This window comes from Abramis brama (genome assembly GCF_963993115.1).
Source record: "Abramis brama genome assembly, chromosome: 15".
Classification (NCBI taxonomy): Eukaryota; Metazoa; Chordata; class Actinopteri; order Cypriniformes; family Leuciscidae; genus Abramis; species Abramis brama.
In genome coordinates, this window is record NC_139977.1 from 28164419 (window position 1) to 28178455 (window position 14037).

Consider the following 14037-nt stretch of genomic DNA (forward strand, 5'->3'; position numbering starts at 1 on the left):
GCTAATTAAAATGATACCATGTTTTAATAAATCATACAAATCAAACTTTTACTCAGGCAATACAAGCACCTTTTTGCATTTCAACAACCCCAGACTCAGTTAAGCTACTGTGTTTTGAGCGAATCTTTACAACTCAAAGACCGCATTCACAATTTCTGGGGCATGCAGTATGTACAGTGCCATTCAAAGGTTCAGGGTTAGTACTTTTTTTTTTTGTCAATACTTTTATTCAGCAGTCACATTAAATTGATCAAAAGTGACAGGAGACATTTATAATGTTACAAAAAATGTATATGGAATAAATGCTGAACTTTTTGTTCATCGAACGATGATGAAAAATGTATTGCGGTTTCACAAAAATATTAGCACAACTGTTTTCAACATTGATAATAATAATAAAGTTTCTTGAGCAGCAAATCAACATATCAGAATGATTTCTGAAGGATCATGTGACACTGAAGGTGAAGACTGGAGGTAATGATGCTGAAAACTCAGCTTTGATCACAGGAATAAAATATATTCAAATAGAAATCAGCTATTTTATAGAGTAATAATATTTCACAATATTACTGTTTTTACTGTATTTTTTATCAAATAAATGCAGCCTTGGTGAGCACAAGAGACTTCTTTCAAAAGTAAAAATCATACCTTTACATTTATTGACTCGTTATTTAATTAGACTGCCATACTATGTAAACATGCAAAATAAGGAGTTATCGGAAATAAAAGATCCCTCAATAAATTGGCATGCTTTTTTTAAGAAAACAATGGTACAGCAAGAGGCGCATAAAAAGAACACAAACTTCAACTCACAACTTTTTTTATTGGAAATAATGAAAAATGACTAAATCACCACACAATAGTTGGGGGAAACAAACAGATCAAAGCGTGGTGGATTGAGTCTCCTCAGGAGGTGTCCATGGTGTGCACACTTTCCTCTACCACCTCTAGGTTCAGAGGAGTCACAGCCTTCGTCAGAATCGCGGTAGTTCCATGCTTGTACCTGTAGTTTCCGGTTCTGTGAGGAGAACACAACAAAAACAGAAGAATTAAAACAAATGCAAACACTGCACGTTTTTCACATGATAAAACTCATCCAAACGGAGAAATACACTGTAAAGTGTAAAAAAAAAGAAAAGAAATGTATAATGATGTTAGCAGAAGATTGTAAGAGAAAAATCAGCAAACAGCTTGTCGGTCTGAACAACTCCTCTACTTCAAACTCACACTTGGTTAGTCAAACACATGCAGGTTACAATTACATCTAGATGTGGGCAATTCGTTTTAACACACGGTTACTCACACAGGGCGTCCATCAAGCTTATCCTCCCTTAAAATGGAACAGTGAAGCATGAGCCATTCATTTAGTAAATTCTCTGATTAGTACCATGCACACATGTGGTGGCTTTCATCAACAGATTGTTTATGGGATAATTTACCCAAACATGTTGACTTTCGTTCATCTTCGGAACACAAATAAAGTCCCTCTGTTGAAAGTCTAATCACATAGAAAGCTCATGCATAATGACCAATGAGGTTCATTCTCGTGTTACGCAGCACGTTTGAGCTTCCGCAAGAACCAATGAGGTTTGTTCTCGCTCGTCACGCAAGTGCAGTTGAGCTGCTGGAAATGTTCAATGATCAATGTTTAAATGTTTAAATTAAATCTGTTCATCATATAAAGCGATCAAGTCTCTTCAGAAGACTTGGATTAAACCACTCAATTCATGTGGATTTATTTTACAATCTCTTTATATGTACGTTTTGAATCTTCAGAGTTTTGGGTGAATAGACTTTCAATGGAGGGACAGAAATCTCTGCGATTTCATTAAAAATAAATTACCTTCATTTGTGTTGGGTTTGGGATGACATGAGAGTTATTAAATGAGAGAACTCTCCCTTTAATCATACTGACCATTTGTGACTAGACCTAAACTTGATGTTTTTGGACAACCTGTATAATATTTACAATAAGCTGATCATATAACGACAATGGCATGCCCAGTTCTTTACTAATTTTAAAGGTATTTATGCTGGCTGGCCATTTATGTCAGTTTTTTTATTATTAACAGCACATATTTAGATGCCACATGAATTAATTACACAGATTTCATCACTGCATCAATGCTAGCAATTTGCATGCTGCCGTGCAACAAGTGTAACTGCAATAGGTTTAGATGCGTGATGTTGGATGCTCACCTGACACCCTTCTTGTTGGCCACGTCATGAGGTCTCAGGTAGTCCACCTGCCCTTTGGTGATCACACACAGGTCAATGTTGCTTCCTGAGCCCAGGTCATTAAAGATACCGGCCGCTATTGCATCCCGCACCAGAAGCTTGGCCTCATCCTCCTGATCGACACAACCACCATCATTAAAATGATACAGTGTTCTCGCATGTTTCCACCAATTGACATGTGCTTCCCAGTCTTTCATGATTACTGGATAATCATATTGCATTCACAAAAAATTATTTCAAATTTCAAACCTAAAATGACCATGTCTTTCTAAGATTTATTAAGATTCATTTCCATGAATTTTCCATAATTCTCTGAAATTGCCAGTTTGTCAATGACTTTAGAAACCCTGAATATACACACTATTGTCCAAAAAGTTTGAGGTTGGTAAGATTTTTGGGGTTGGATGTATTTGAAAGAAACCTGGCATGCTCAACAATACATTAAAAACTATTTAAAATAACTGTTTTGAATATATTTCCAAATGTAATTTATTCCTGTTGTGCAAAGCTGAATTGTCAGCATCATTACTCCAGTCTTAATATGTATTGCTTAATATTTTTGAGAAAACCATGATACATAGAAAGTTCAAAAGAACAGCATCTATTTTGTAACATTATAAATGACTTAACTGTCACTTTTGATCAATTTAAAGTGCCTTTTCTAGATAAAAGTATTATGTATTTATTTTTAAACTTAACTTGAACATTAGTGTACACCTCAATACAAAAGAGTGAAAAAGACATGTAAATGCACACGAGAGAGGGTCACCTCCATGTTGGGCCTGTAGCGATCCTCAAAGACTGCCATTGCTGCCAGAGATCCAGAACCTGATGAGACAAAAACATGCTGATGTTACAAGTGAGAAAGTGAATCAAGAGAAGCATCTTCTGCATTAACAGATATTCACTGATGGCTGCATGTCATGTTTTCATAGAAGTCACAACTTGCAAAGCCAGTCAGTCAGACATCTCTCATATCTTGGCACCAATCAAAGGCTTTTCAGAGACACAATATCTCCCCCTTTTGGTGGAAGAGGATGATAATCCATGCAAGTACTGTATTGTTCCGAATATAAGACAATGTTTTCTTTTTCTTTGAAATACATCTGAAAAAAATGGGGTCTTCTTATATTCAGGGTCTATAAACTTTTACATGTCAATTATACATCCGCAACAATAGGGAGTGCCAAATACATGTAAATACGAGTCATCAAACATCAATACAAGTCATCAAACTAAATTTTCATTAAGCAGCCAAGAAATACTATGTCACAGTGTAATGTTAGAAGATAGCGAGCCCAAAAGGACAGTCTAAAAAATGCTAACAATAAAAGAAAAGCTTACTGCTGTCCTAAAAGTGGCCGCTTCGAAGAAACTTGACAGGCAAGTGTGTCAAGTACGGAGCCGAAAAAGAAATATTTTTGATATTTTTTTTCTTATTTCGACTACGTACTTGCCTGTCAATATCCTCATAGCGGATGCTTTGATGCGGCGTAATGGATTTGCGCTTGCCCGCCGACTTCAGGGAGAAACTGCTGTCTTTTTAACACTATGTGATCGGCCTAAGGAAAAAACATTCATATCCCCCTATATCAGATAGCTAATGCGGATCAAACACCTTTTTGTCAACCCAACATCTGTCACTGTACATGAAAAAGGTCATAATGAGAACTTCAGGTTATTTTTATGGTAGCTATGCCATAAAATGTTTAAAAATTTAAATATGAAAAGTATGTTCTTTAAAAGACAAGATTTGGTGTGCAAAAGGTACATCTTGAAAAGGGGGGGTCGTCTTATATTGGGAACAATACGGGTTATGCTATAGACAGGTTACGGGGTATGTTAGTGTAACTCACCCATAGTGACATAGGGCAGTTTGTCTGTTGATCCGTGTGGATAGATGCTGTACAAGTGTGGACCGTTGCAGTCGACCCCTCCGAGAACCAACGCAGCACCAATATAACCCTGATACCTGCGTAAACACATGGAGATTGGTCATAAACACTACCGGTCAAACATTTAGAATAAATATTTTTTTTTTTCCTTTTTTTTTTTTTTTTACAATTTCATGTATCCTTAATGAATAAAAGTATTAATTTCGTAAAAAATAAAAAAACTCCAAACAATTGAGTTGTAATGTATCATGCTTTCCACAAAAATGTTAAGCAGCACAACTGTTAACAATATTCTAGAGCATAAAATCAGCATATTACAGTGATTTCTGAAGGATCATGTAGACTGGAGAAATGATGCTAAAAATTCAGCTTTGCATCACAGTAATAAATTACATTTTAAAATATCCAAATAGAAAACGTTTCTTTTAAATTGTAATATTTCTGTTTTTTTCTGTATTTTTGATCAAATAAATGCAGCTTTAGTCTGAGCATAAGAGACGTCTTTAAAAACATGAAAAACCTTAATTCTTCTAGCACATCACATAGCGCTGCGATGATTCATTACCTGAAGAGCATCTGTTTGAGCATGCGGTTTGCGGTGGCGACACGCGGGACACGGCCGGTGGACAGAGCATGGAGCTCCAGATTAGAGGAGATGATCTGTGTGGTCATCTCAGTGTCTGCTGCAGTACCGGCTCCACAACAACTACACAACACGAGAGAGAGAGAGAGGACTTCAGAACAATGTCATCTGATATCAGGGATTGTAAATCACAAAGATGCGAGTTGTCTGTAATGATGTGTTTGTACTCACTAGATGTTGGAAGAGATGTAGTGAATTTTAGAGCAGTTCTTATCAGCGACAATCATTCCTTCAGTGGCACGAGTGTCCGCACCTAAAACAACACCATCCTGAGAGAGAGAGGGATGATTTTAGTGAGGCAATCTTTCTTGTATGTCATCGTTTTTGACAGATATGAGGATATGAATTCAAACCCTTTATTTTACACAATTAAACTCATCTACGCTCTTAAGCTTACCTTGTAAACAATGCCACAAATGGTGGTTCCGGTTTTACGAGCAGCAGGAGAGCTGAACCCCAGCTTAGTGATGTCTGCCTCCAGAAGGGCATTTCTAGAACAACATAAACACATTACGCTTTTTCCCAAACATCTTTTTTTTTTTCAGCCCTTTATAATTAAACTCTGCTCCTACATGAGCTTACATAAGATGCTAAATTAACATAATAAATGTAGAAAACCACTGGTTTGACCAGTCAACACAGAGTTGTATTATGGTTTTGATTCACACTGTCAATGACAGATTTATCCTCAAACCTCAGTTCTACTGACGACTAGTGGACACTTTATACACTCTTATATCACCACTCATTTGTGGTTCATACACAAGTATTCACATTTATAAAGAAATAACTACATTAAATCAACTTAACGAGATTTATTAGCGAGTTAACAGAACGTAAAAATGACATTAAAAACAACAATTAAAGGCTTCGTCTTTAATGTTACAAAATTTATGTCATACTGTGTCGTTTTTGTAATTGGTAATAAAAAACAGATGGCAATACGATTAAACGAATTAAAGTGACTTTTATTTTTTTAAATGAATAAAGTTCACGCTAATTCAGTTTAAATGTTCATTTTGTATGAACTTACTGCATTTACTATAAGCGCAGGGTCGAAGCCCACCAATAACAACAAAATATCAACTATTTAAGAAAAAAACATTGTAACCTTAAAAACACAATTCGTATTGTTATACATAACGTGTAATGTATTTTAATGTGTATTTCATTAAATAAACCCGTAATTCAAATGAGTTTGAGTAAATTCTCCTGAGTCATTCACGCAGGCCGTGACTCAAACGATCGGTAAAATGCCTTTAAAACCCACTCAGACTCTTTGTTATTTCACCGAATCCATAAAAAAAAAAAAAAAACACTTCACCGGCTAAATTCCTCTTAATATAGAGGGCTAAATCTCACCTCTTGCAGTTTTCGAAACTGAAACCTCCAGGATGATACTGACACACTGAGACGGTCGCCATGATTCTGCGGTCCCGCTTCCGGGAAGCGCGAGACTAGTTTCCCGTCTGTGTTACACGCTAGAGCTTCCGCGCTCTACGTCATTTCTATAGAATAAGCGCAGTGGGAACCTATAGAGCAGGAACGTATACAATGTAACACGTGTTTCTGCCTCATACGCTCCCGCCATATCATCGAGATTCAGATTCTAGAAAGAGTTTACATTAAAAATAAGTGTTTACACCCCCCAACTCATTATTACATGAACCTATATTTATTATATATGTTAGACATATGGAGTTTGGGGATAGATTACTTTGTCACAGTGAATATTTTTCAGGGTAGGTCATCATTTTATATATATATATATATATATATATATATATATATATATATTAGTGTAGACATTTTTAAACTTTATAAAGTTTAACAGTATAATACAATATAATGAACAGGATTGAAATAACAAGCTTTGATATTTTATATTTAAAAGACTATGAAGTAGGCTAAAATAAAACTGATGAAAAGAGGAAAAACTTATTACTGATTATCAAATGTTCACAAAATAACAAGCAAATTTCTTAATAATTTTTTTATTTTATAAGCTTGTTCAACACTTGAGGACATGCAAAAAATACCAACATCTGCAAATGTTGAGTTTAATATTTTAAACCCGTATCACAGGGTTTAGGAGGATAAAACACCCAGGCCCGGTTTCACAGGCAGGGCTTAGATTTAGCCAGGATTAGACCTTAGTTCAATTAGGACATTTAAGTAGCTTTTATAAACATGCCATAAAAACACATTACTGGTGTGAATCTTGGCAAAGCAATGGCACTGACATTGTAAGATGACAATGCAAGCTGCTTTTTAGTTATAACAGCTCAAACATGCATTTTAGTCTGGGATTAGGCTTAAATGTGTTCTTCTGATGAACACAAAATAAGATATTTTAAAGAATGTCGGTGACCAGTCAGTTGATGGACCCTATTGACTTCCATATGGGGAAAAATATGGAAGTCAATGGACCCCATCATCTGTTTGGTCACCGACATTCTTTAAAATAACTTCTTTTGTGTTCAGCAGAAGAAAGAAATTCATACAGGTTTTGAAACAACTTGATAGCGAGTAAATGATGACAGAATTTAAATTTTTGGGTGAACTATCCCTTTAAGCCTCGTCTGTGAAACCAGGCATCAGTGTTCAGTTTAAAATCTGGCCACTAGGAAGCAGTGTGCACTCAGATCTTACTCTTACTGCACCAATGGGAACAGGGTAACTTTCCCATGCTCTATGGCCTGGTTTCACAGACAGGGTTTAGATTAAGCCAGGATTAGACTTTAGTTCAATTTGAACATTTAAGTAGCTTTTATAAACATGCCTTAGAAAAAAAAAACATTGCTGATGTGAGACAAAACAATGGCACTGATATATTTTAATATATAGGCTATCTGTGCACGTTGCTTTCAGTTAGAACAGCTCAAACATGTATTTTAGTCTTGGACTAGTTTAAGCCTTGTCTGTGAAACCAGGGGTAGGCTATATTTCCTCGTTACGCTCGATTTGATGCGGAAGTATTCATCCTGACCCCCTAGATTGCCTATATTTAGTCTTTCCTTGAGCTATAAACTGCTAATATTCTCATCTAACTCTTTCCAGAACACAAAGTGCAGGCTTTATTAAAAAGGATTGATTTTGTAAATTGTCGTCACTGTATGACTTGCTGCTCAATAACCATTAGATGAGACTTCACCGAATCTTTAGAAACAGCACGCGCAAAAAAATAAATAAAAATAAATAAATAAATAAAAATTATTAATTGAAAAAACTTTCCCTCAATACAGAATTGAATACAATAAAGAGAAATAAGCACAAAAGACTCCATCAATCTAAACGCGCTCTTCTCATCCACTCGAAACTCCAATAGTCCAGCAATCTGCAGAGCCCGTATGCGTGTGTGTTTGTATGAGCGTCTGCTAGAAAAGAAAGATGTCAGCTTTCCTTTCATTAGTTTCTTTCGCCGCACATTCTCCTTTTTCAATTTCAATTCCGACTGAAAAGACACTTCGAATCATAATTATGTTTAGAATTTTTAGTCCTCTCAAAGAATGTATGCGAATGCATGTGTTTGTGTGTCAGATCTGGTCAGTAAGGACATGCTTTTGCATGGTTGTCATGGAGACGGTATTCAGTGGGAGGATTCGGAGTTGGCGCTCTCGGCTCGCGCACACACAGGTGGAAGGTGTGCTATCTCGCGCTGAGTTTCCTCCCTAATATACAGACCTCTGTGCATAAATGAGTGAGCCATTCTACAACTGACGGTAGCCTACATTTCTTCATGTGTGAAAGAACATGTGTGTTCTTCAGAAAATTCATAATTTATCTAAGTCACCATGAAATGGTGTTATGATTTGATGAGGGGAAAATGCTGCATGCATTATTTTTGTGCAGCGTTATTTTTTATTATAAGTGGTTTATCTGTGCACATCATTTTTTTTTTTTTTAAAGCAATTCATGTGCCCACTTGCAGTGACATCTCTTCTCTGATGATGTGTTTACTGGCGCGAGGGCGGGGCAACCTGTCACTCACATGAGATCCACCAATAGCAAACCACAACCATCCAATCAGGACGGAAGAAAAGACTATTACAACTTCTGTTTAATGACAACTGTATGGAAAAGCATGTTATAATCTCACACAAATAACCTGTTTCACTTTGCTTGATTTTGCATGAAATTACAGTTTTTGTTGTGTCCTTTTTTAAAGTGAGATGACCTTGAGTTCAAAATAATGAATAGAAAAATGTTAGTCAACCTGGTCTATATTCCATTTATTTCTAACTAGATTTTATTTATTTTTTGATCATTTTTTATGTTGTCTGTTGCTTTAAATGCTCCAGCTCTTAAAACAGGATGGATTCTGATTGGCTGTCAGTGCTTTTATTGTTCATCAGCTGAAAACAAAAATCGTTCTGAAAGTGATTCCAAATATATAGTTTCTTTGTGCCATTGTTATAGTTGTGGACTCTGTTATTCTTTTAAATCTAAAATGATTTTCAGAACTGTATCTTTATCGTGATTGTTACTGTCCTTGGTGTGAACGGGCCTTAACTCTCTATTTCTTTCTCTGTAATAAATCAGAATTAATGAGCAGTTTGGGGCAGATCTAATGGATGTCTGAGTCAGATCACTAATTAAACAACAGAGGAAATTGCTCTTCATAAGAAAAAAAAAAACACTTGCATGTGAGTGTGTGTGTCTGTGGGAGATTTAGACGGGGGTGACGGGTAAACAGGGATATAACCTCGCTCTGACCCGTCCTCCTGGCACGACATGAAAAACATACACATGAAACAAAAACACTCACACTTGTCCGTATTTCTATTGCATAAACACCTAAAAATATATTATGATGAAAAAAGAAAAAGGGTTACATTTTAAATAACTTTTTATGCCAAAAAGCTATGGAAAAAAATCTTAAATGAATAAATACTTTCATGTTTAACGGGTTATTTCTTTTTTTTTTTTCTAGCGATAATGTATGTTTACGAGCTATTTAATTCATAAAATGTTATTAAAATAAGAATAATTATTTAAAACTAAATCAAATGATCCCATTATGGGAACACCTATATGTGAAGCGCCTGACAGAACCTTTTAAGATTCTATATAGAACATTTTCTTCTAGAGAAGGATTTAAACTAACACATATACCAGTAAATACAGATGTTAGCCTCTTCACACACACAACACAGGAGGAAGACTCGTCTTCCTCAAGGATGTGATGAGCATCTCTCCCACAAGGAGCCACAGGATATGTGGGACAAACTTCAAAAACACACACAGGGTTTCGTGTTCAGACAATAGAAGCAGTGTTAGAAACACCGTGCTCTCCTACTGGCCTGATCAGCTCAGGCAGACAGCAGATAAACCGTGTGTACTCCTACAGACTCAGACACTCCGCTCTTTCTATAATTGGAGGTATTTCGCACCAATAAAATACAAGAACAAAATGCTATCTCAATAAAATTACAATTGGTTTCAGTTTATATACTTCATCCAGGTAACATATCTACTAGTTTTCAAGCTTTAGGCTATATAGCCTAACTATTTTGATCAACATTTAAACAATCAATTCATCATCAATCCTTCTTCCGAAACTTGCTTTTGTCTTACCCTGATTCACTAAGGTAAGCCTCCCAGTAAACAATTACCGTCTTTCAACGTTGAAATATGGTTGAAAATAAGTCGGTCCGCGGATGGGTTTTCGACGTGTTCATTATTATCTAAAATAAATTTAAAGAGTTTTACATATTCCATCAAGACGTTGAAGATCGACCTGTTTTCAACGTTGAAAAGTCGTAATTAGACTTTGAAGATTTACGTCTATTCAACGTCTAATAGACATCTTTTTGCTTGCTGGGCTATTATAAGTGTTTGTATTATAAACATGACAGAATGGTTTTCTGTCGTACGTTGCGTACGCTAGTTCGTCCATTCACCTATGCGTGTCTCGTCATATCCATAAATAGAGAAAAGTTGCTTTGACTACTTTGACGCTTGTATGTTGTGGGAGGTACAGGTTATTTGTCACAACGAGCGAGAAAGGTTGATATGGAGCGTGTTAAATCTCCAACCTCCAGGGAATCACTCATTAAACAAAAAAGTCTCTGTTGGCACAAATTGAATGTGACAGAGCTCGTAATAAAACAAGAATCAACATTGGCAGGGCTTTTCAGAGATGGCCAGAACTGAGGGTATTTTATTGAACATATAAATTGCCATACTAACAGAGTTCATTGTAAAGCCTATCTATTGTGAGGGTCATATCATTATGGTTGTTGTAGCTGTGCTGGAATTTATTTTATTTTATTTAGTAGCGTGTCTATGAATGCGTTTAGCTACAGTAACATCTTCAGTCAGCTGGAGATCCTTTCCATCTTGACTGGTTATATCTCTTAATCCTAGCAGTGAATGTTTCGTTTTATGAGCAGATAAACATATAGCCGTAGAGCTGAAGCACAACCATAACAATACACTTCCAAAAAATCCATTTAGTTTGTTTGTTTATTAACCTCGGGCCAAAAGTTGTTAATACCTTTAATCATAAACACCATATAATGGACAAACTGAATGTAATGGTTATTTTATCTTATATGGACAGTGATTGTTTTAAAATAATTTGAACCCCGTAAAGCCTGACATTCGAAATAATAATCAGAAAAATGTATTTTTTAAACAGAACAGTTTTTTGAACCTTTGGACAAAAAAAATTTAAATAAAATCTTAAATCTAAAAAAGTTTGCATATGTGTTTTTAGTATAAAAATTGATATGCTCATACAGGAACATATGGAGCTCACGGTCAAGGGAAAAAAACACCTCAGTTTTATTCAGAGGCCCAAACTAAGCAAACATCTTTAATTTGGAGCAGTTGCTGATATATGGCCAAAAATGATGAAATTCTGATAGCTTGTATTGTAAATCAATGAGATCTTAATAACAGTATTACATAAAATGCATATAAATATCAGTTGTCACTCTATATCTCCCAATAATATGTCTTTGTAAGATGATATTTAAATGCTTAGTTTTTAGCTCTGTAGTTTTTATTGTGGGTGAAAATCATACAATGCAATGCAATCCAGTGCAGATTGAGAGATGAACAAATATACGTTCCTCAAAAAACCTGATGTAGACTACAGATCATATTTGATACTCACAATTTAACAAGATTTTTTCTAAAAAATGATGAATGGATAGTCATTCCTAAATTGCTTCAGTCCAGCAAGTGTTCGTGTGTAAGATTTATGATTGTTTTTTTTTTAACAAAGTTGTGACCATGTTGATAATTTGGTGGCCTTAGAAATTTGTGTATTAAATATGATAGTAGGCTTTATGAATCATGTTTTTTTTTGCAGATTTTTCCTGCAGCACTCTACAGGATATGTTATGATTCAAGTATATAGCTACAAACACATCATGCTCATTAAGATTCTCCTCACACTGTTTTTCCACCATGACAGTAGTTGACCCAACAGAGAAGAAATACTGTTGAACAAGACAGTTTGTGTCAAATCCTGCTATATATGTGGCAGATTGTATTCTGACACATTTTGGAATGTCCTTATCCTAGCTAGAAGCATTTGTATGTTTCAGATTTCATGAATTGCTCGATTAAGATGTCAGGAATTAGATCTGCATTTCTCAATTGAAATAGCAGTGTTTGCAAAGCAACATTAGTGTTGAAGTTTGAGGTTTTAGGTAACCAGGGCAACGGGAAAGCAGTTGTTGAGTTGTCCTGGGTCATTCTAATCTCTCGGCTTCCACAAGGACGATGGGTAATCCGATCATATGACATCATTGTGATGAAGTTACCGCCCAGGTAACGAAACACTGATAAACTAACAATGACTATGTTTATATACACAAAAATAAAGTGATTATTAGGCAATATTGCAATTAAAGTTTAAACTCTACCTCATGAATACACTATACTTTGATCAAATTGATGCAATTAAGCTCATAATTGTAGCAACCAGTAAAATGTGGCATATGCATATTTTTTTAAGCGCAATTAGGCAAGTAATCACTTTAATCGTATCTATTCCACTCTGACCAAAGTGTGCATGTGCGTGATGTACACTGATGACATAGACTGCATCCGAAATCACATTCTTCCCTACTATATAGTAGGCAATAAACAGTATGTGACAAAAGAAGGATGTCCAAATTCACAGTACTCATAAGATTAGGCAAAATATACCTGGTTGACCTTGTTCCAGCGAGATTCTGAAGTGTGCCTATGATGGACACTTTACTATCCCATGAGGCCATGGGAGAGGATTTGTGAATGGCAGTGAAGTGATGCAACTGACGCAGGTTGGTCATGATGATGACAACATGGCAAATGTAGTATGTCATACTACACACATTCATAGAAAGTACTTTTTAGCGGTCATGGAGTAGTTACTTCAAAATAAGTACCTACTCAAGAGAGTCATGCACAGATTCGTAAACATGGTGGTAAAGAAGATACCGCATTTTTGGAGTGTAGTGTATTAATGGCCAAAACTGTCAAAATGAAGACATTTTTAGGTGCGTCACTGAAGAAATTAAATATATAGAAATGTGTTTTGCATTTGATGTTACCATTAAAACAGTGCATGTAAATGGGAATAAAGAGGTTCGCTTGTGTCATATAAACATCTTACTGCGATTACACTGATAATTGGAAATAATCACATTATTGTAAATGTAGCCAATGAAAATAGGATGTATAAAAAGTAGCTAAGTGTGTGAAGAATTGTCACAATGACCAGCGCTAAATTCCAGCCCTAAAACTAAACTAAGCAAATCTCAAACCTGAGTGTTATTGGTTTCATGCAGGTGTCAGTGGGATCCTGGAGGTGTTTCTAAAAATGTGTGTGTGTGCCTGTTTGAAACTGGAGGGAAGAGCTCAAATGATCCGGTATCAAACAGTTTGATCAGACGCACACGGTTGTCATGGAAAACGGTGCCAGGCAGGTGGCATGAAGCGGCAAGGTCATTAAGTTTTTGATGTAACTTAGGACAACCGCAGGTGGGCACTCTAAGATCAGATAGCTAAATACACTCAAGGTTAACAGTGACACACACACACACACACACACACACACACACGTTGTGTTTTCAGGTTTTATGGGGACTTAATGTTTTTTATTCTGTACAAACTGTTTATTTTTTCCCCTTACTCTAACCCTAAACCTACCCATCACAGAAAACCTTCAGCATTTTTACATAAAAAAAAAAAAAACACTTAGTATGATTTACAAGCTACTTTCCTCATGGGGACCAAAAAATGTCCTCACAAGGACAAGGA

The 14037-nt window shown here is 35.8% G+C and overlaps 1 protein-coding gene across 1 annotated transcript; it reads right to left on the reverse strand.

Annotated features, from left to right (window-relative positions):
* Window positions 1–803: 803 nt before the first annotated feature.
* On the reverse strand, window positions 804–6266 carry psmb7 (proteasome 20S subunit beta 7). Its single transcript, XM_084136667.1, has 8 exons — window positions 6139–6266; window positions 5174–5267; window positions 4948–5045; window positions 4699–4839; window positions 4095–4210; window positions 3008–3066; window positions 2200–2351; window positions 804–1018 (listed from the first exon to the last, which is right to left on the reverse strand). The coding sequence occupies exons 1-8, from the start codon at window positions 6198–6200 to the stop codon at window positions 907–909; spliced, it is 834 nt and encodes a 277-aa protein (XP_083992793.1). The 5' UTR covers window positions 6201–6266; the 3' UTR covers window positions 804–906.
* Between the last annotated feature and the right edge of the window lie 7771 nt (window positions 6267–14037).

Coding starts and splice junctions, on each gene's coding strand:
- psmb7 (XM_084136667.1), bottom strand. CDS start 6,200: ATGGCGACCGTCTCAGTGTGTCAGTATCATCCTGGAGGTTTCAGTTTC. Junction 4,840..4,947: donor TACATCTCTTCCAACATCTA/GTGAGTACAAAC, acceptor CGTGTTGTGTAG/TTGTTGTGGAGCCGGTACTG. Junction 2,352..3,007: donor GCTACAGGCCCAACATGGAG/GTGACCCTCTCT, acceptor TGTGTCGATCAG/GAGGATGAGGCCAAGCTTCT.